Below are 22,674 nucleotides of genomic sequence, written 5' to 3' on the forward strand. Positions count from 1 at the left end.
AAGTGCAAGTAGTTCTAAGATGTGATCCATCCTGAAGCATAATTCATTCCAGTTCAGATTATGCTAGGTTTATTTCTTAGTATGAAAGATTGACTTGTCTTTTGCCTTCTGTAAATATGCTTTGCTTCAGTATTTTTTTAAATATTTGCATAATAATCTTGCATAGAATATTGATGGCATGTCTTCCTTTTTTTAACAATACTTTTTTACTGAAATTTTACCAGATAATACAAAATGAAATAAGAAAAGAAAGGAAAAATAGAAGATGGGGTAGGAAATGCAGAAAATAAAAGATGGAAAGAGAGAAAACCAGAAAGAAAAGCATAAAAGAGGTTATTTCTGGCCTTCTTTACACCAGTTACAAGTAAACATAACATCTCTTTTCCCCTTTAAAGTTACATTACAGAGATCACTTCTTCCCATATCTCTTATCTGCTGATTCCATCAGCAAAAACAGTAATGGTTCTATCCAATTTCACCAAAACATCCTTAAAGGATTTCCAGGATTTTATGAGAATATTTGTTAACTTATCCCTGCTCAAACAAGCTCATTTGATATTCTTTACTTTTGTAAAATTATCTGACATTCTTAATCCTTAATTTGACTTTAAGGTGCTATTGAAGGACATGGTTGACATCCATATTTCCTTCTTCCTATCCTAGATATTTTTCCAAGCTTCAACAGGCTACTTCATTACCTAGCTTGTTTTTCATCTCTTAACTTCATATCTGTATTTCCTCTCTATTTTGTATCTCTCTTATTTTTCAAAACCTCTGTTTTGTTTTACAAGACTTCCACTTTGACTTTATTTTTTTTTACCAGTCCATTCAGTGATCCTACAGATTCTTCCAACTTATTTTCAATCTCAACTTTTTTCTCTTCGTTGAAATCTCTTTTAAGTGATATGTTCACATAAGCATATATTGTTACTGTTATTGTAGCTATGGGTCCGTTAACACGCAGCAGGAGCTGGATGCAGGCTGCTGGCGCTATATAAAGGCTTCTTCCAGACTGCTGTTTTAAGGCCCTGATGATGTCAGAGGATTCTGACGAAAGCTTGGCCCATTAAAGTTTTAAATTTTGTTACATTCCTCTTGGTGCTCGGTTTTGTTGGCTTTTTATCATATATATATATATATATGATATATATATATTTAAAATCCTACAAAATGTCAGGGGCTATGTCTGTTAGTGTGTGTGTGTCTCTCTGTGTGTGTGTGTGCGTGGGTGTAACAATGTCTGTTTATGGCGATCATATTTTTTCTCTTCTCTGAATTGTTGACTAACACTCACTCGTATTAGAGTCCCAAGCTCTTGTAATGATATTGAAAAATAATAATTAAATAAAGTTTGCCACAATTTAAGCACTGTCCTTAATTTTGCCAGATATAAATTTCAGCTTCTATAAACTTTAGGAAAAAGCAGTTCTGCCACAAAAGTGATAAATTGCGTAGTTTTAAAATAATCCTCTTTAAGCAGTTGATTTTCCTTTAATTATGTTAATCCTTATTAAGAAACTATAATTCTGCTAGTAATGCACAGAAAAGCTGCATAGCAGACTAATGCATGAAAAAGCTTGTAGCTAGCATAAAAATGGAAACATCATGCAAATACATGATTGTACAGTATTTTCTTTACATTTAGTAATCCTTATGTATCTGAACAGAATTAAACTGCTGATTAATTACCCTTTTCTATTATCTTTAGGTCCTGAAAAAATAGAATTCATGTGCCCCCTGAATCATATCAAATGTACTGGCTCAAACAGATGTATTCACATGTCTCAGCTCTGCAATGGCATTTATGATTGTCCTGATGAATATGATGAAGGAGCACATTGTCGGGGTAAGTGACTTTGGGGGTATGCAAAGAAAATGCCTGGATTCTTTTCAAAAGAATATCTTATATATTTGAATCTACACCAAGCTAGAAACTCTCCTTTGCCTACTTTTCTTTGTACCACTTAGAAACTGCCTTCCTTGTCAGATTGCACTTCATAGTTCCAATATCTGAGGGTATGTGATGGAATGTAGTAAGCTGGATTCCCAGGCAGGAGGGAGTGCATTACAGAGTAATAAGAGACAGCTCAATTCAGTCATTTTGTGTGAGACAAAGAGGGTGAAGACAGTCCCTCCCTAATAGTTCTCAGATTACACGGTAGATGGGGATAGAGAATGCTTCAATTTGGCAAGATTCTGTCTATAGGTGTGGAACAATAAAGAACTCAGCTTAAAAGTATCACTACATATCTTTTCTGGTTTGGGGCCTGACTATGTAATATTATACATCAATATAGCTTTCTCATTCCAGTAACTATGAAATCTGTTGTTTTTTTAATTTTACCTCTTATCAGTAGTTGTTCATGCCAATCCAATCACAATATTTTTGGTTATTGTTTTTACTGTAATTGCTTCCTTGTTCAATCCATAAACAATATCCTCTGTACTGATTCCATTTTGCTACAAGGTGAAAACATTGTGATCTTTGCTATAAGACTTCTGAAGTTATTGCTTTGCTACATCTTATTATCTCTTCATTTGTTCTACTGAAGTCCTTCTGCAAGTTACCCATCGTCTCTCATTTTAATGTGTACCGGAGTCAGTTCTGCCATTTTCTGTGTCTTCCTGCTCAACATTGTTTTATTCAGAACCTATGTATTAAATTACAATTTTTGTGCTTCTTATTCATGTGTCAAATTCATTTGTCAAGTCTCTTATCTCTCACCTCGACATGTGTACCTTAAAAAAAGGCAATGTCATTGCAACTGTAACTGGCTATCATGATTAAATATTCAGTACTATATTCAATGCTGGAAATATATATTGAAGTCATATTTTTTTCAGATGACCTTCCATGCCTAGAAGGTTAGCTAATATGACATGACAGAATGAATTGTATTATCAGTCTTACAAATTTAAACATAAAACATGTTAGATATGAGAATAACTATATCCTGTACTGTTTTGTAGTGGTAGCAATATAATACTTCAATCTATAAACTATTTCACATCTTCCTTGAATAAAATCCTTTTATTTTAAAAACAATTTTATACAATGTGTAAAACATCAGAAACAGTATTAATTCTTTCTCACCATGATTTTAAGGGGGGGAATCAATTTTCCTCAGGAAGCTACATGAAATAGGGGCACACTCTCCTACCCTTTAAAAGATCCAGTTTACTAAAATGTCATTAGAACAATAGATAATGATGTTTATTTGTTCTGCTAAACTTAAAGTCAAGGAGCTAAATGTTGTAATAGAATATAAAGTGTAGGTAAATATATTTATTCTGGCCTTCCTTCCTTCCTTCCTTCCTTCCTTCCTTCCTTCCTTCCTTCCTTCCTTCCTTCCTTCCTTCCTTTTTCTTTCTTTCTTTCTTTCTTTCTTTCTTTCTTTCTTTCTTTCTTTCTTTCTTTCTTTCTCTTTCTTTCTTTCTTTCTTTCTTTCTTTCTTTCTTTCATGAAATAAATTGCTATTTTTTCATTATTTTAGATGATTTTTTTTAAAAAAGTGATGTTATTGATGAATCAAGGACATTCATCCCTTTCATCTTCATAAAAAATATGGTTACTTTATTTTATTAGAGATTTTCAGTCTTAAGATTTGGTACCTGGTTATATTAATGTGTATATTTGTATATATTGGACATTGCCTATAAAATATTTGTAACTTGCTCATATTTATTTTTCATTGTTGATCTACATATTAGTTTTTCTGTTTAAATAGCAAGTACTATAATGAGCTGAGTTATTTCTTTATTTTTCAGTTTAATCATTATTACAAAATTATTCCTAGCTCTTCTTAATGAATATATTCAAGCTAATGTACCAGCATTGATGGCTGCTTTGAATTCACCAAGCACAGGAAACTACGATGAATATAATGAAACATAATTTATTACCTTGTTTAATTGACACTTTCTATGCAATTTAGCCTGAAATAGCTAGATATTTAAGTTTAGGCAAACTTAAAATGAAATTTATATTCAAAATGGGAAACTCAGAAGATATTGAAGAAAAGCTGATAAAATTTAGAAAGATTATTTAAAAAAACAGAAATACAGGCACACAGCTTATCAAACTATATAGAGAAGCACAGAGATATAAAATCAAATGCCAATCATGCATTTATTCACAATTTTAAATTCTGTTTGCCAAACTGCAATTACAAACTCATCTTTTGCACTGTAAGGGGAATGCTCACCCTGGCAAGTATTTTAACCTTAGCTTTGTTCATGAAATTCTTTAAACAAGTAATCAATAATTTCAAGATGAACTTAACTATAAAATGATACTGCAACAGTCATTATAATCATAATGACAGTCACCCCTATATACTTGAGGGCAGCAAAAATATTGTAGAAAACAGTTGCAACTAAATACTTATTTTCCATGATCAGATAGGAAACATTTAAATACAGTAGCCTCTATGTGCACAACAATACTCTTCATCTATATTTATTCTACTTGAAGTTTCAAGAGAGTGATTAAAATGTAGTACAGTATTTCAATTCTTTCTGTGTGTATTTACATATGTATAATATTTCAAAAAGGAAAAATTAACATCTAGAAAGAGGTTTCTTAGGAATCACAAGATTTTTCTTAAGCACTTTGAAAAAAACTATGCCAGATCAAGAGCATTTGAAAGTCTCCTTAGGTTAAGACAGTGGTGGCGAACCTATGGGATGCATGCCAGAGGCGGCACTCAGAGCCCTCTCTGTGGGCATGCGCGCCATGCCCCAGAGATGGCAACAGTCCCTCTTCAACCAGCCGCCTGCTAACTTGCCGAGGTCCCACATGGCCGGATGCATCTCAGCACCCATGCGCTCGCTGGCCTCTGTGTGCAGGGGCCGATGGTGTCAGGCAGCAGCCGCCCCGGCCCCTGCCTCACCGTGCCCTGTGACAATGGCACCCCTGCCCTACCTCACCTCACCTTGCCTCGCCCCGCCCCACAGGACGAGCCTCCTGCCCACCGCCCCACTTGCCAGAGACCTCCTGGATCTCCCCCAACCCTGCCCGGCCCCCACAGGTGTCCCTCCCCATGAGCAACATCAAGGTGATCACGCCCACCTTGGCCACACCCACCAAATCTGCCATGACCACCACAGCCACGCCCACCCAGTGGGTCACGCCCACCTGGCACCCAGCGATAAATAAGTGGGTTTTGGGTTGCAGTTTGGGCACTTGGTCTCTAAAAGGTTCGCCATCACTGGGTTAAGACATACTGTAGTTTACAATGTAGCATGGAGCACCATTGTTTGAGAAACTCAAACTGTCTTTGGAGCCCAAGTACTTCCCCAAGAGATTAACTTCACTGAACTTGGTGGAACATTTTTTCTGAAAACACTACAGAATTGAATAGTTCATTGTCTTCAGTTTCATTTTCTTTTCCATTTTTTTCCTCCATGTCTCTTCCAAATGATCCATCGTGAGTGAAGTAAATCTGTAGAATAATTTGGTGTTTGTTCAGGTTTGTTATTGACTGCTCCATTCTAAACCATACTTTAAAGGTTTGAAATAAATTGGTATAAATCAAACGGCAAAACAAAGAAATATTGGGATATTGAAAGAAGTCTAAGACAAAGAAACACAACAACAAAAATCCCAATGACTTTCTAAGATCTGTCAAGCTGCACATTAAAAGAAGCTCTCTTTGTCCTAAGGGAGCCTGATAGAAATGTGGTCGGTCATTGTTCTTTAAAGTGTCAGTGGAGAGAAAAGAAAACTTCAATAGGTTCAAAGATTTTAAAGAAAGTTGGGACGGGGTCTCTAAGATTACTTTAACTTTCAGTGCCCGCTCCTTTTAAAATTTAATTCATCACAAGTCTAGCCTGCATTCTAAAAAGTTCCCTATTATCGATCAGTAAAGTTGAATGTCCTTCAAGTCAACAGTTAAAGAAAGTAAGTTTATAAATACAGACTAGGGGTTGCTGAGAAATCTTTCTGATGGTTTCAATGGACAATATTGCTTGAAGAAACAACAGTGTTCTTGATTAACATCAAAGATTCTGCCAAGTACTAACTACAGCTGGAGTGGTGAAGTGATTAAGATGTTGGACTAGGACCAGGAAGATGCAGGTTTAAGTCCACCCACAGCCCAGAAGCTCAATGAGTGACCTTGATCCAGTCACCCTTTCTTAATCCAACCTACTTGACAGGAATGTTGTTGCATGGAAAACTTGGAACACAGTGTGCTATGCATCCTGCCCTAAAAATAATAATAGTATAGTATAGTATAGTATAGTATAGTATAGTATAGTATAGTATAGTATAGTATAGTATAGTATAGTATAGTATAGTATAGTATAGTAGTATAGTATAATAATGTTATATCAAGTGAACTTAAGAAGACTAATGTAATTTTTATGATTCCACTTTTATAATGATATAATAAAAAATGTATGAAGTGATTTTAACAAATACTCCCAAAACATATTTGAACTCCCATGAAATTCCTCACATTTTAAGCCAAATCAGATAGAAAGTTTGGAGGATGGAACATTTCCTTCATTTTATCATCAAAATCAGCTGGTGTAGTGTTTTTTACATATCAGCATTAAGCAGATAATTATCAGTCACCAAAAACAGTTGGGAGGTGCACAGTAATTCAAGCTCTTCTGAATACATGCTGAATTCAAGTTCATTCTGAATACTGCATCACTGAATGCCTCTCACAAGCTCTTTATACATAAGGAACTTACATGTCAAACATGCATGTTAAATTGTTTTTTCCCCTGATATTCTATCTTTCACAGAAGGGGAAATTTAGATACTGAAGAGGCATGGTATCTCTCAAGTGTGTTTTAAACTGGAGACACAGATTTGGTAGTATCCTAATTAATATATCATTTTTTTTGCCTCATAAACTATCACATGAAAAGTGAGCACTTATAGACCAGCAAAATTTTCCTGATGGGAACATTCTGTTTATCACTTATTCCTTTCATTCCAGTTTAGTTAATTTTATAATTTTCACAGGGGCGATTTTAATTAAATCCTTCTCTTGCCAAAAAGTGAAATACAAACGTAATAAAAAAATGTACCATCTCTCTACTATTTTCCCAAATAACATAGGGATGCTAATCAAAGTTCAATAATAGTCTGTAAAAATTCTCTTTCTAGTTAAACCTCTGCACGTTACAATACATTTATTTTGTCAGGGGCACTCTTCAAGCACACAAAGATACATATTCATGTTTGAAGTTTGCAGAGCATAAAACCTTTGTGGTCACAGTCTGAAGTTATGTAGCATGGCTAATTCTTTGAAATTACTTGCATAATTCATTATGTCTGAAGATATCAATCTTTTCCCTATGAAAAAGTACAAAACATAGAAAAAGAAAGGGAAATTATCAATTCTTATGTCTGAGTGCAACACAAGGTCAAAATAGACTGTGAAGGCAATCTACAAAATTGGGAACGATAGTGATTAAGCAAGATAAAATTGGATGAAAAAAAATTAAGTAAAACTTACAGAAAAGAGAAACAATTAAGGAAAGATAGGAAGGTGGAAATACACAGGGGAAATTTTGAGTGATTAATTATGAGACAGTTGGATTTAAACACTGAAATTGGTTCCTGAAACATAGTTCTCCAAGTTAAGTTTAAGTGGCTTTCATGCAGACAAGTAGGGAGATTAATTCATCAAATTATAAACCGTATTAGAAGTCTCCTATAGAATTTCAGCAGAAACAAAAAGAAAACTGGGGAAGGTTGAAAATAATTTTTCATCATAGATTTCCAGAGCTAGATTATTCGGGGGAAATTGCATTAATTAAGTGGTAGAAAAAGAACTGTTCATCTGCTTTCCTGCCTCATAATAATTTTAAGCAGAGGGTTCACAGAGTACACAAATGGAAGGAATTAAACTTGGGACAGGCAATGAAAAATACATGTGTTTAGGTTAGATTTTGCATAAATTTGGATATAATTTCTGTACAACATGAGTATTGGCTGGCGGGGATGAGAAGATGGGATTTTTCTTCAGTGGCCCCTTTTCTATGGAGCATCCTCCCTTTGGGGGATTAGAATGGCCCCAACCCTGTTAGCCTTTCATAAGGCCCTAAACACCTGCCTATGTTCCTGAGCCTGAGGTGCTGAATGTGTTAAGGCAGGGGTGTCAAATTCACCGCGTCATGTGACGTGTTGCGACATATGACTTTTTCCCCTTGCAGGAGCTGGGGTGGGCGTGGCTTCCATGTGACGCATCCAGCCCACTGGCCGGCAGTTTGACACCCCTATGTCAAGGGGCCTGTTTCTTGGCTGTATTACTAACTAGCCAGGTACAGGTAGTCCTCGACTTACAAGAGTTCATTTAGTCACCATTCAAGGTTACAACAGCACTGAAAAAAGTGACTTATGACCGTTTCCCCCAATTACGACCATTGCAGCACCCCCATGGTCACGTGATCAAAATTTGGATGCTTAGCAACTGGTTCCTATTTATCACGATTACAGTGTCCCAGGGTCATGTGATCTCCTTTAGCGACCTTCTGACAAGCAAAGTCAAAGGGGAAAGCCAGATTCACTTAACAACCGGGTTACTAATTTAACCACTGCAGTCATTCACTTAACATCCATGACAAGAAAAGTTGTAAAATGTGGCAGAATCACTTAATAGATGTCTCACTTAGCAATAGAAATTTTAGGCTCAAATGTGGTCATAAATTGAGGACTACTTGTATCTCGTCTACTATGTATATTTAATCTGGAAGTTTTTAGTTTTTACTCTTTTAAATGTTTTAGTGTCTTTATTGCAATATTTTTTTTTAATTGTAAGCCTTTCAGAGTCACTGGCTGAGATAAGTGGCTTTAGAAATGGAATAAATAAACAAGCAAATATATTATACATGCTAAATTGCTTGAGAAATTGTTTTAAATCAACAGGTAAAATTCTAGAAGCCTATAACTTTCCTTAGCTGCCTGGCAGGAAGCCAATTTCTCAGTGATAGAGATAAATGCTCTTGTGTCTATATAAAACACACCACTTATCTTTAGTGAAGAATTTAGGCTAAAATATATGAGATATATGAGGAACAGAAAAAAATAATAATGATTAAAAAATAAAATTTAATGATCAGTGGAACATTTTACCCCCTCCCCCAACACATTTTGGGTTAATGTCATGGTTCCGATAGATGAAACCCATTAAAGAACTTCAAGGCAAGAATTCTTCCTTAAAGAACATTTTATTCGGGAAACAAAGTATCGGCACTACATAGTTGAACTCAAAACTAGATTCCCTTCCCCCAGATACAAAGTAACAAGTTGCAAGTCCCACCCCCACAAAGCAGTCATAAATCACATTCTCCAATTAGACAGGAGCGCAGGCTCTCTCTCCAGCTCCTCAGCCTGCCAAAACGTTATCAGTTTGTGTCCTTGAGTTCTCACAGAGCTGCATTGGTATTATGGCTAGCTGAGCTCAAGCATTCACCTCCTCCCCCCTTCAACACCTAATTTCTAAACAGAAGAAAAAGCATGTTAAAAGCAAAGTGAAAATGGCTGCAATTTCCATCAGTTGTCAGAGCAGGAACATCCAATGTTACAGCATTGACATACACATACAAATACAAACACAAACACACAAGGCAAGATAAGAGCAAGCACGTGCCAGGAAAAGAAATATGTTAATATTCCAGATATAAAATTTTAGAAGTTAAGGAGATTCAGAAAGTGGGACATTCCAGAATTTATCTAAAGCTAGCCACCCTCAGTTTAACCAGAATTTGATGTTAAAGATCTATTATAAGCCCCTAAGGCTTAAGAACTTGCAAGCTCGGTGTTTGAAGATCTCAGTTTGTTTTGAATCAAATGCTGAAACAACAGTGTTGCAGAAACTGTGTATCTTTTGTGGTATTCAAGCACTGAATATTGTTTCCTGGAATCTGGGTTCTTGCTGTTCATTCTGACTATGCTGTAACCTTGAACTGTTTTTTAGTTCATCACAACTGGCTAAAAACATCTCTGCTCTGATTAAGATGATATGATTTGGTACAGGTATTTTAGTTCCACTGATGCTTCTACATTTATCTGCTTCACCTGAAAATATATTTGTTTCATCAGTTTTTCATGACCTCTCCAAACATTTAGATTTCAGTCTTCCTACTCTATTGTTAATTCAAAAAGTATCTGTAGAATTGCTTTATGCATTATTTACATTTAGAGGACTATAAGTCCTGAAAGGTAATTTAGAAACTTTTTAGCTAATTAACCAGCAAAGAAATAAATAGGCTGCAAGAATATTTGTTCGATAGCAAAATCCACTGGGACTGGCAATTCATCTAAAGCACCAACAACTAAATCTGTGTGGTTACTAAGTCTAAGTTGCATCTGTTTTATGATCTTTCTTCGGCTTCCTTTGCTTTAGAGACTTGTGAACGTTGCAGATGTGAGGATTAGTTGCAAAGCTACTTTTTCATTATCATTGTAACTACAAACAGTCGTTGTACAACGCACTCACTGTTCAGGTGCTTACCCCACTCTATATACAGTACATAAACATATATATTTCCCAGTCTTGTATGGTTTAAAAGGGAGAAATCAATGAAATTAAATCAATTAGCATTATTGCATAGTTGTTTTTTTAAAAAACACCCTTTTTAAAAAAAAAAATGCTTATTGATCCCCTTCAGAGAACCTCATAACAATGTGCTTGCATGCATACAGGTACGCAAACATGAACAAACCTGGTTGGGTCCAGATAAAGTACCATTCTTTTAGAGAATAAGCAATATGTTATAGAATTATACATTCTGTTATAATATCTGAGCTCAGTTGGCTCAGAAGAGAATAATAATAATAATAATAATAATAATAATAATAATAATAATAATAATAATAATAATAATAATAATAATAATAATAATAATAATAATAATAATAATAATAATAATAATAAAATTGGAAGGGACCTTGGAGGTCATCGAGTCCAACCCCCTGCTCAGGCAGGAACCCTACACCATTTCAGACAAATGTTCAGATTGAACATTTAGTCTGTTCAATCACCAAAAATGAAGGTAGGATTTCTTATTTGAAAATCTGGAGACAATCCTTGTTTGAAACTATCATTTCATCCAGTACCATTTTCCCCCCTTAGATTTCTATTGCACTCAGTTCCTTGGCAAAAATAAGCAGACAAGAAAAATCAATGTTATAATTTATGTTATTATATGAAAATTATTATACCTATTTTTGTTACTGGAGAAGTGTATTTTCCTTGAAGTGTGAACAACATTAGGATTCTACCATATTCACCATTAGGACTGTACAACACAATCCATCAGAGGAATTTTCCAAAGCTTGAGTGTGCCTGCACAGGACATTTTATTTACTTTTGGAATTTATAAGAAAAAATAAAATAGAAATTCATAAGGAAACTTTGCAGGTTCACTATGTTGTTGACAATAAAGATAAGAATATTACCAAAATGGGCCACAGTTCAGGTTTTTAGATATTTGGCTATAGAGAAGAAGGGGAAAACTGGCAAATCTACAACGCATCTATCCAGTGGATGTTATACTCTACAGAGGCAAACATTAATATGCTTTACTGCATGCCTACATGCTACATTTTATATGCCTCCATTTTATACTTAATGGATCAGTGCTGCTTCCAGTGATGTATCCTACTGGAACTCTATCTGATCTGTTAATTTATATTCAGTATCCAATTAAATATAATAGTAGGTTATGGCGAAGGAGTCATAAACCCTTCCATGCAAGTCATGAGCACTTTGTATAATTCTTCAAATTTGCAAAAGACAAACACTGACAATATTTTGATATGCTAAGTTTTCTCAAAAGAGAAGCTTTTTATATTAAATGAGAAATTTCTGATATGAAATTGATTCACTTTTATAAAACTTTTCAACATTATTATACATGCGCTTATGAAAGTTTTTTGTGTGTGTTTGTGCATGCTTATTGAAAACAAACACAGCCATAGTAACTAGAAATTTTATAACTTTAGTTGTTTCTAAACCATTGTACATTTAATAATTTTTTAAAAGGTTTTCCACAACACCTCTAATTTTCTTGTCATGTTTTTGATGATAATTATAAATCCTTCTGACACATTTTGTTTTTAGAGTTGCAAGAAAGAATGAAGATAAACTGAAGTTCATTCAATACCCCACTTGTTTTCTGCAGCATTAATAAAAGGATTCATATTTACTTTTTCTGGGATGCTGCTAAATGTTAAACATTTCTGAGCCACTTAAATGAAGGCTTACTGATAAATTAAGCATCCTTAAAAATGTCAATTCTAGTACACAGATCTCTGTAAACCTTTTTTTGTTACAATATACTTGTAATATAACAGCCACAAGAATCTTGTTTTGTTGTTTTATTTCATAGTTGGGAGATACAACTAATGATTTCTGCTTTCTCTAAATCACCTGAAGTAACATAGGAAAATGTCATGTGGTTTCTTTAGTTTTTACAAATCTAGAAAAAAAAAGTTACATTATTTCTTGTGCAGGAGGAAAGGCCTGGTGTACAATGCTATTGCTGATCATTGCTGATGGGAGAAAAACTGAGGATGTTCTTACCCAATGGAAATGTTGTGTTGTCTAGCTGTAAATGCCATACAATTGTGAGAAGAAAATTTTTCAAAATGCCACTGGTGATTTTTTTTAGCCACCTAACAATTGTCAGATCATCTTCTTACACAATGGTGGGATTCAAATATGTGAACAGCCAGTGCTCTGTGCGGATGTCGCTTCCGGAAGTCCATTCTGGGCCTGGGCAACAAAAAATTAGCTACCGGTTCTGCCAAATTGATGCGAACTGGCTGAATCCCACCACTGCTGTTACTATTCTTATCACACTCCTGCTTTATACACCCAAACCTCTGAATAATTCTGATGCCAAAGCACTAGACTCTTGTCTGATTTTAATATGAAGGCATTAGCTACCAGGAAAGATAATAGGACATAGGTAGCAATATTAGCAAAAGGAACTTGTGCCATGGGGATAGCAAGACAGAAAAGTAAATATATATCTATCTTTTTTTAAAACAAACAAGATTGGAGAGAGTACTACTCTAAACAGTTGATCTAAACTGGGAAGGTTGGATTTTGCTAGCTGTTTGTTGCTAGATCAGTTCCCTATGAATGCATTACAAATTCTCTAGCTGCTTCTGCTGAAAAGGGATTTTAGATGGCCATACTTTCTGTTCCTTTTGTTACTTTAGTGGAGTGCCATTTTCCCTACTCCACAGGCTACGTCTAGGTGCTGTGAGACTCAGCAGCAGCTCTTCTTTGAGCACTATTCATGTGGGAACTGTAAGGTTGCTGGGGTGAGTTTCGCAAGAGTTTAATCTTCTTTCCTTTGTTAGCCCGACTGACAGTCACAGAAGAAGGAGAAGGCTTCTGGGTGAAATCAGTGGTATCTTTCCCAATGCTGAGGAAGGGAAAATGCATCCAGGGAATTTGCCAAACCATGGGTTTCGATCAATTTGTCCAGTTGTGAAACAATATTATTTCTCAGCCTTGTTGCTAAACTAGATTGCAGCTTGGCTATTTGGACGTGGCTTATGCTGACATATTTGTCTGCCCACCCAAGGAATTGAGGAATGAAGCTATGAGGAGGGAACTCCTATCCTTTTATAAATTCTAAAGACCTGGCTCTGCCTGGGCTCCAGTGGGGGAACAGCACAATGGAGGTGGTTGATTGAGTAACAACAGATCCCACCTCCTCCATTCTGCCCCTGCTTTCTCCACATGTCCTTGGTTTTTAATTCTTGCTTTTAATTTATTTAATGTTTTAATGTATATGTATCTTTTTGACTATTAGCCTCCCAGAATTACTTCATGGTAAGATGGGCAGCCAATAAATTTTATGAATAAATAAACTCATACTCATTTTCCATACTATTCTATGGATTATTTTTTTTAAAAAAAATTCTTATCACGGAACATAAAAATGGAAATTGTATTTTGACTAGCTCATCTTTGAGGGCATCACGAGGGAGGGAGGGACATTCCTTCTGTCCCCTGCTATAATTATGTCTGGGGCTTTCTGAGCTTATGATTTCAGATTTTGGAAAGGAGAAAGAAGCAAGCAAGAAGAAATAAGCTGGTATCATAGTTGGAGCCCGGCCTGTTGCTTGGAACTAAAAGCTGCTCAGTCCTAAAAAATAATAATAATAATAAAAATGCTACTTAATAGCTCTATCCTAAATAAAAGTTTATATGCAAACATAATGTTGCTTATCTTGTTTAACCAGTACAGCTTAATGATGTTAAATAAGAGGAAAATATTGTACATTTTACAAAAGAAGCCATGGGGAAAAAAATTGCACAACGTGTATCTTCAGATTGACTCCAAAATAAGCCTAACAGAGCTCAATTGAGCTTTCTGTAAGATATATGGGCAGCTTAGCAACAAATCCACTCAAAGGACGAGTAGCATTTGCTACCTTTCATTGTTTGATCAATTCATGTTAACAAGAATTAATGTTCACCTTTTACGGTTCACATGACAACTTCTTCCACGAGAATGAGGTATTGGCCTGTGGTTGCTTCTTGTCAAGTGAAATGCTTTGTCCACTTAGGCTGATGAAGAGCCATAGACAATTTGCCATAGTTTATGAGTTACTTCTTTTCCATCCATCTTTCAACCATGGCAAAGTGGCACTTCTTTTCCCCTTGGTCATAAAGTAAACTTTGGAGAGGAAATGTCAGTCACAAGAAAGCAGTGATTACTGCCATATGATCATTTTATTGGCAGGGGTTTAAAAGGCTACTGTCTAACTGCATTATGTTAAAGTAATGGCTTTCTTCTCTGGGAACATGATCACTTTGAAGAGGTAGTGAAAGCAACCGCTATATAGGCATTTGAAGTCACTGGGATTATAGTGAAATTTGAACATTTCTATGCAAGTTATAAATCTAACAAACTTGTTTCAAGTCTCTAGAACAAGGCCTGCAGTTTAGTGCTCTACCAATAGACAACTCATAACTTCACACTCTGGGTCAGATTTGTTGCAAGGTTTTATTCATATAGAGCTATTCTTATGTGCAGGGATTTTCACATTTTGGATCAAAACACAGCATAGGGATACATTATCTTTTCATTCCTCTCTTCCATTCCACTCACAACCCAGGCTGCAACCTTCAAGGGTGTGATCTGTATTGACACACACACACACACAAAAAGCTTTTTCGGAACAATATTTGTAGACTTGGGAAGCTAAGATTCATATTGGAATTGCAGCACAATTAAATTATTTTAAGTTATTCTATGCTACTTTTTAAACTCTTCCTCTTATATTAAAATTCCAATCTATATAGGGCTTTATTGCTTACAATTCATGAAAAATAACTCTGCCTTCAAAGCTACAGTATGTATTAGATAATCCTTTGGGGTTAATCTGCAGAATGGTATCCTCTATTTTTCATAACTAAGTGAAGAATCCAACTTTGGCTGTCCCCTTAATCTGAATTCTGGTTTCAACCTGCTCTTTAATTTTTGTATGTTAAGTTATATTACATGAGGTGATCTTCCATTAGCTATCGTAAACGTTAGCTAAAAAGATATCATAGTTCATTAATAGGGGTGTGTTCTATGGAAGATACTCATCTAGAAAAGAAACATTAAATTACTAAATACTCTATTTCCTGTTTTTAATTCCTGCTCAGAAAGACAGCAATAGAATTAACATATGACTTGAATCACCATTCAATCTTTTTAATGAGCAGCTTGATCATAATAAAGCTGAAAGTATTTTGATTGACAAAAAGAACAAAACATCACTAGACAAATCACTGCATAGAACAAAGAACATAAGCTGTTGTTAGATTTTAAATGTTAATTAGTTTATAGTGCTTACAAATTTAATAATTTATTATTTATTTTTTTAAAAAAAGTTTTATTTAGCTGGGCTAATTATGATAGTAGGAGTACATTTTCCAGTTAAGCTTTTATTTGTCACAGTAGTGGGTTTTTTTTAAAAAAAGAATGGAAATGTATGCTCATTCAGATTGATATTTGTGAGGAAGCTTCAAGTGCTATATTTTTAAATCATCAACGAACAGTTGCTTATGTAGCAATGGCTTCTGCTGTTCAAAAATGTGAGATCTCATTCCATTGTGTTGCATTTTACATGTGGAGGTGTATTTCTTCTTTAGCAGTATTAGCAATAAATACAATTTATCAATCTGTGCCCTGACTACAACACTACTACAACACTACTAGTGGGGGCTGGGAGTAGTCTTCACTGGAATGCATGAATTGAAAGAAATCTCATCATCAGTTTGGGTGGCTGGTTTCATTACTTGAACTGGTCTTACCAGTAAGAATTCTTATTTTTGTTTCTTTCCACAATATTTCATCAAAATCTGCCTGCCTGTATCTTAAATCCACTATTTGAGGTCCTATACTCTTGGAACAGCAGAAAGCAGCCAGACCTTCTTCCGAGTTACATATGTTCAAGTATTAGGATGGCTTTAGGTAGTGAGGTGGGTGGCAAATACTTTAATTAAATATTCAAAACTTGCCATCATGGCTCCCCTCACACTTCTCTTTTCAAGGTTAAACATTAGCAATAGTACACAATCTCACCCCTGATCATTGTCATTGCCTTTCTCTGAATCTGTTCTAGTTTGTTGGAGTTTGGTATGTCTAGTTTAATGAAGAGAAGGATGATGGGTGACATGATAGCAGTTTTCAAATATTTGAGGGGCTGACACAAAGAAGAGGGAGTCAACTTATTTTCCAAAGCTACTGAAGGCAGGGCAAGAAACAATGGATGGAAGCTTATTAAAGAAAGATCCAACCTAGAAATAAGGAAAAATTTCCAGACAATGAGAACAATTAATCAGTGGAACGTCTTGCCTCCAGAATTTGTGGGTGCTCCATCATTGAAGGTTTTTAAGAAGAGATTGAGCAGCTATTTGTCCAGAATGGTATAGGGTCTGCTGCTCGAACAAGGGGATGGACTAGAAGGCCTTAAAATTCCCTTCCAATTCTGCAGTTCTATAATTCTGTAATTCCCTGAAGTGTGGTACTCACAACAGAACATCACACTTCAGATCAAAGGTGAGCAACTTTGAAAATAAGTTTTAAGTGCTAGGTTTATCTCTAGTAACTTTTGTTCTTTTACTTTCAACATATTTTTTTAGCTCTTCCAGATCATTTTATTTCGGGGTTCTAGAACATTAGCTATCCACCCCCATTTTGTGGCCTTCACAGATCCAATCATTGTTCTTGCCATTTGTATATCCAAGTGATTAATAAAAATGTTGAACAGCAGATTCCACAAGACTGAACATTTTGGCATTTCACTCAGCACCTCACTCCAGTTTGATGAAGTGCTGTTGATGAGCATTCCTTGACTACAATTTTCATGCCAGTTATTTAGTTAATTGTCATGCCATCCAGCCCATGCTTAATTAGTTTGCTAATCAAAGTGTCATGGGGTATTTTGTCAAATCTTTGCTGCAATGAAGATAGATTATCTTCAGCATGCCTACAATCTATTAAGGAAGCTCAATAAAAAAATGAGAGAAGAACAAGAGTTGTTCTTAACAAATCTGTGCTGACTGTTGATAGTTACTTCATTGTTTTCAAGGTGCCTTCAGATCAATCTCTTGATCATCTTCTCTACCTAATTCCCAAAGATCAATGTCAGACCGACTAATCTATATTTCTCTGGGTCCTTCTTGTTGAAGATAGCACATTTGCCATCTTCTAGTATTTCACCAGTTTTCTCAGATAATATAGAAAGTTTTGGCCAAGCAGTCAGCAAATTGCTTCAGTATTCCACAATGAAATTTACCTGAACCTGGAAATTAAATTCATTCAAAGCAATTAGTATTCTCCAAGTATGTTTCTATCAGTCTCAGACTTCAATCCTTCCCATTCTCTTTGCTCATCACAGTTGGATAACTAAAACGGTAACTGAGAAGCCGAGTTGTTTTTTTATTACCTATTAACATTTTGCCATCTTCATTGAGCAGCTGGTACACTAATTTTCTTCCCTTCCTTTTCTTTTGAAAGTCTCTTGAAAAGACCCTTTTTGTGGTTCTTAGCATTCCTTGCCAACTGCAGGGGAAAACTTTTTAGTTTTCCTTGTACCAGCTCCAGTCTATTTATGTATACCACTTTACAGGTGACTTATTACTTTTTACACCTTCTATTTGTAGATTTATGTTTTTCCCAGACCTTCTGGCATCTTCTACTCCCTCTTTCTCTCCCCCTCCCCACTTTTCACAATTTAGCTTTTCACATCCCATTATTCTAACCAATCCTGTACTCTTTTTCCCAGTACTTCTCTTGTTACAGAAACTTACTTATTATTCCTTTGTGTTAATTAAAATATTTTAAAGAACAAGATACATTGTTTGCATTACGTTCAGTTTTAATTTTCTTTAAATAAAATATTTTTGAAAAAAACTTCCAGATGACCTGGTCATTTTCCTGCAACTACCAAATTTGATTAAATTGTCCTTCTTCAGTGTCATGTCAGATTTTCTAGTGTCTACATCTACCTCTTAAAAGGGAAAAGTATGAGAAAGCAAGAAAGGAAGAAGCACACTTTTAAAAGTTTGCTCCTAGCTGATGTTCAGATAATTGAAGTCCTCATGATTATTACGTATAACTCTTTTGAAAAATCTGCAGGATGGTAGAGGGAAGCTCTGCCTATCTATTATCCTTAGTTAGAAATAGAACTCAGCCCCTGTATTAGTCTTATTCACATATTCACCTTGTTAGTCTAGATGCTCTTTATATTACTGCCAAATTAATTCATTGGATATGCAGTGCAAGTCTTCCTTTCTATTGCTTCTGTTTCTTTTAACTAACTTGTATTCTTCAATTACTATATCTTAGTCATGGAAGTCACTCCATGAAATCTTTTTTATGTCTTCTAAATCATATTTTTCACATTTCTTATTCATTCATTCATGCATGCATTCATTCAATATGCCACCCCTTTCACTGTTGAAGCAACTCTGGATGACTTATAAAAGAATAAAAGGTACTATAAAAAGTATTATTATTAGCATAATTAGATAGAAACTAAGAACCAAGAGGATAGGTGGCATGGGGTGGGATTTCTCTGTATCCCATCAGGGACACCAAGTATAAAGCACCCCATCAGAACCTCAGAGCCAGGTTTTAAGGTCCTTCTGGAAGGCCAAAAGGGTGGGATGGTGGATCTGACCTTTGACAACAGACTATTCTAAACATTACCTTTAGATAAGGAGGGCCACAAACTTATGAACCATATGTTCTTTCTGTCGGGTTTTTAAAAAATTAAATATTTTAAAGCTATAACTTTTAACCTCTTTCCTCTACAACATACTTAAGATCTTTACACGAGACCTCTTGCTTCCAATTCCTACAAGATCCAATTCACCATGTTTACTAGTGTGCTTTGGTGCAACCTATCTTGTGCCAGCATTTTGGTATCAAATCAGTCAGGTTATTGCCCCAGTTGTTATCGAATTGTCCCATTTGGAAGAATTTTTTTTCAGGAATTTTTTTCCTCCGTAGTGTGAGGTGCAAGTGGCTCAGTGGCTTAATGACACTGGAGATGGTCTTTGCTCTGGCAGTTCAAGTCCTACTACTACTACTACTGCGTGAACTCTCATCACTTGCCTCAGCTTCAGCTCACCTAGCAGCTTGAAAGCATGTTATATGCGAATAGATAAATAGGTACCATTTTGATGGGAAGATAAGCCAGTGCTTCACGAGGACGGTCAGAACCTTGCTGGTGTTGGACCACAACAATAATCTTGTGAAGTTAATTGTTCTGAGAGAAAATGACTGGCCCAAAGTCACCCAACTAGCTTGCATGCCTGAGGTGGAACTAGAACTCACAATCTCCTGATTTTCAAACCAGCCCCTTAACCACTATGCCAATAGCAGGTTTCTAAAACCAGGCCCAAACCAGTGCACATGGGGATCAGATCAACTGGCTCTTTTTGCAAGCATGTCATTGACTTAAAGAACTGAAGCAGACCTTTAGTCTATCTTAATAATCTACCTTAATGTTTTCATTTTCATTTTCTTATCTTCCCTTCTTTTTCATCATGTCTTTGCTCTTCATTCTGTCCTTTACATTTTATAATTTACTAAAAGAAGAAATTAGGAGTCCTGGTGGGGCAGTGATTAGAATACAGCAGTGATGGCGAACCTTTTAGAGACCGAGTGCCCAAACTGCAACCCAAAACCCACTTATTTATCACCGGGTGCCAGGTGGGTGTGGCCCACTGGGTGGGCGTGGCTGTGGTGGTCATGGCAGACTGGGTGGGTGTGGCCAAGGTGGGCGTGGTCACCTCGATGTTGCTCAAGGGGAGGGATGCCTGTGGAAACCGGGCAGGGTTGGGGGAGATCCAGGGGTCTCTGGCAGGTGGGGCAGTGGGCAGGAGACTCGTCCTGCGGGGTGAGGTGAGGCAGGGCTGGGGTGCCATTGTCGCAGGGCAAGGCGAGGCAGGGGCTGGGGCAGCTGCTGCCTGACACCATCGACCCCCGCACACAGAGGTCAGCGAGCGCATGGGGCCAACAGTGTCTGTCAGCAGCCACAGCCTGCCGGCCCCTCGACCGGCGCACTCTGGGGCTCTGCAGCCCGCCACAAGAAGTTCAGAGAAGCCGCCTCTAAGCTGGACAGATGGCCAACAGCTGAGGAGTCACTGCAGTGGGTCGTGCCCAGGAAAAGGAGACCACGTGAGGCCAGGAGGGATGGGAGAGGGGGGAGGGAAACCAGCCATGCTGGGATGCATCTGGCCATGTGGGACCTCGGCGAGTTAGCGGGAAGCTGGTTGAAGAAGGACGGTTGCCATCTCTGGGGCATGGCACGCGTGCCCACAGAGAGGGCTCCGAGTGTCGCCTCTGGCATGCGTGCCATAGGTTCGCCACCACTGGAATACAGTATTGCAAGCAAACTCTGCCCACAGCCTGGAGTTTGATCCTGACGGGGCTCAAGGTTGACTCAACCTTTCATTCTTCCAAGGTTGATAAAATGAGGACCCATATTGCTGGGGGCAATATGCTGATACTGTAAACCACTTAGAGAGTGCTGTAAAGTAGTATGGGGCAGTATACAAATCTAAGTGCTATTGCTATTGATGTTTCCCATTTAATGGTTATGATGCAATGACTAAAGCTTAGTATCTCTTATTGGTGTGCCAAATGCTTAGGTTTATTCTATTTGAGGAAGAAGAAAAAGGGAATACACTGTATGGTGTAGTATGTGGATGTAATGGAAGCATGGATGATTTGTAAGGACAGAAAAGTATGGAACAATATAGTGAACAGTTCTGTGTAGGCTGGTTTTAACTATGTGCCTTTTTCTCTATCTCATACCTTTAATTTGTTTTGCATATTCTTTTTTTTTTTTTTGGCCTGGTACGGTGCATAATGTTGCTTACCCTGAAAGGGCCTGGCACAATGTATGTATATATATCTGCTATGTTATTTTTGTACAGATTCTCCCTCTGCAGAGACACGGAGGAGCATTCAGTACTCTCACCACAGCATAAAGTTACTTGGCTGCTCAAAACCCATTTTCCAATATATCCGCTGGGAAAGGAGGTACCATTTCACAGTGTTGTGTGAGGTCAACATATAAGCTGTAGCAGCTGGCTCTTTGGATTTGGAAAGAATGACCACTAGCTGAGAACCTATTTATCTGATCACACAGCCTCCTGTGGATCTTTACCTTTCAGTTTGTTACAAAGTAAATGATTGTGCAGGGCAAAGTAATTCATTTTCTGAAGACAGTTTATTGCTCCAAAATATACTATGGACCATTAGAGCTCAAAATTATCACCTATATTGAATAAAGTGATAGTTGTCTTTATTGCAAATCATTGGATGCAACTCCAGGGAGGACTTAGTCCGTGCTTCCTTGCTTTGTTACAAAAGGAGTAATATTTGCTTGAACAACAGATAAAAAAAGGAAATAGAATTACTTGATAAAGGTCAGGGGCCTTCTCGTGCAAAAAGTTATGGGAACAAAATCATGACATTGCAGACTATTCAGTTCAATATGGGAAAAAGAAAGAAAAAGAATACTTAGAAAATTCCCATTGCAGCGCTCTCTGTAGATTTACAATTGACAGATTTTGGTATTTTACTCACATACCTATTTGTTTTCTCTTGCAAGATCAATATCCTGGCACAGGCGGTATAGACCAGATTATCTTTCTTGTCTATGATGATAACCATGTCAACTGTGTGAAGCAAATCAGAAATACAGTGTGATTATTAGGGCCACACATGTATAGGTAGCTAGACGTTTTAAGATATTTTGGGATGCTACCCAGTTAAAATTCCAGGACACACAAAGTCCTGTATAGAAATTGCATGCTTTCTCTTGCAAAACAGCTATTCCTATTGCCAGGATGTCAGGACTGATTCCATTAGGGACATTTAATCTCAGCCACAGAGCAATAGAGTCCCTTGCTATGAATGACTTCCCTGTACATAATCTCTATGCGAAAGAGGCTAATCTCTTAATACTTGAGTCGCTTGCAGTTTATCTCCTTTGAATGTGCTAGCTGGTATTGGATGCCTGGAGGAATCTCACAAAAACATCAAGGCCTAGTAAATAAATGCCAAAGATGATTACAGAGTGAGTGACAAAACAATGAAAAACACCTTGTATAGACATGTTCATTCCATTCTTTATTTTTCCCCACTTCCTTTTGTGAACATCCACCATTTAGA

General features: G+C 36.7%; 1 protein-coding gene across 1 annotated transcript in view; it reads left to right on the top strand.

Annotated features, from left to right (window-relative positions):
* LRP1B (LDL receptor related protein 1B) overlaps positions 1-22,674 on the top strand; it is a gene marked incomplete at its 3' end in the record, with an annotated part of 540,296 nt that overhangs the window by 147,583 nt on the left and 370,039 nt on the right. Inside the window, exon 4 of the mRNA XM_029284208.1 lies at positions 1,709-1,846. Within this exon, the coding sequence (XP_029140041.1) occupies positions 1,709-1,846 (138 nt within the window). The remainder of the gene's footprint in view (positions 1-1,708; positions 1,847-22,674) is intronic.

The sequence above is a fragment of the Protobothrops mucrosquamatus genome, unplaced genomic scaffold, assembly GCF_001527695.2.
Source record: "Protobothrops mucrosquamatus isolate PMUCROS unplaced genomic scaffold, P.Mucros_1.0 scaffold429, whole genome shotgun sequence".
NCBI lineage: Eukaryota > Metazoa > Chordata > Lepidosauria > Squamata > Viperidae > Protobothrops > Protobothrops mucrosquamatus.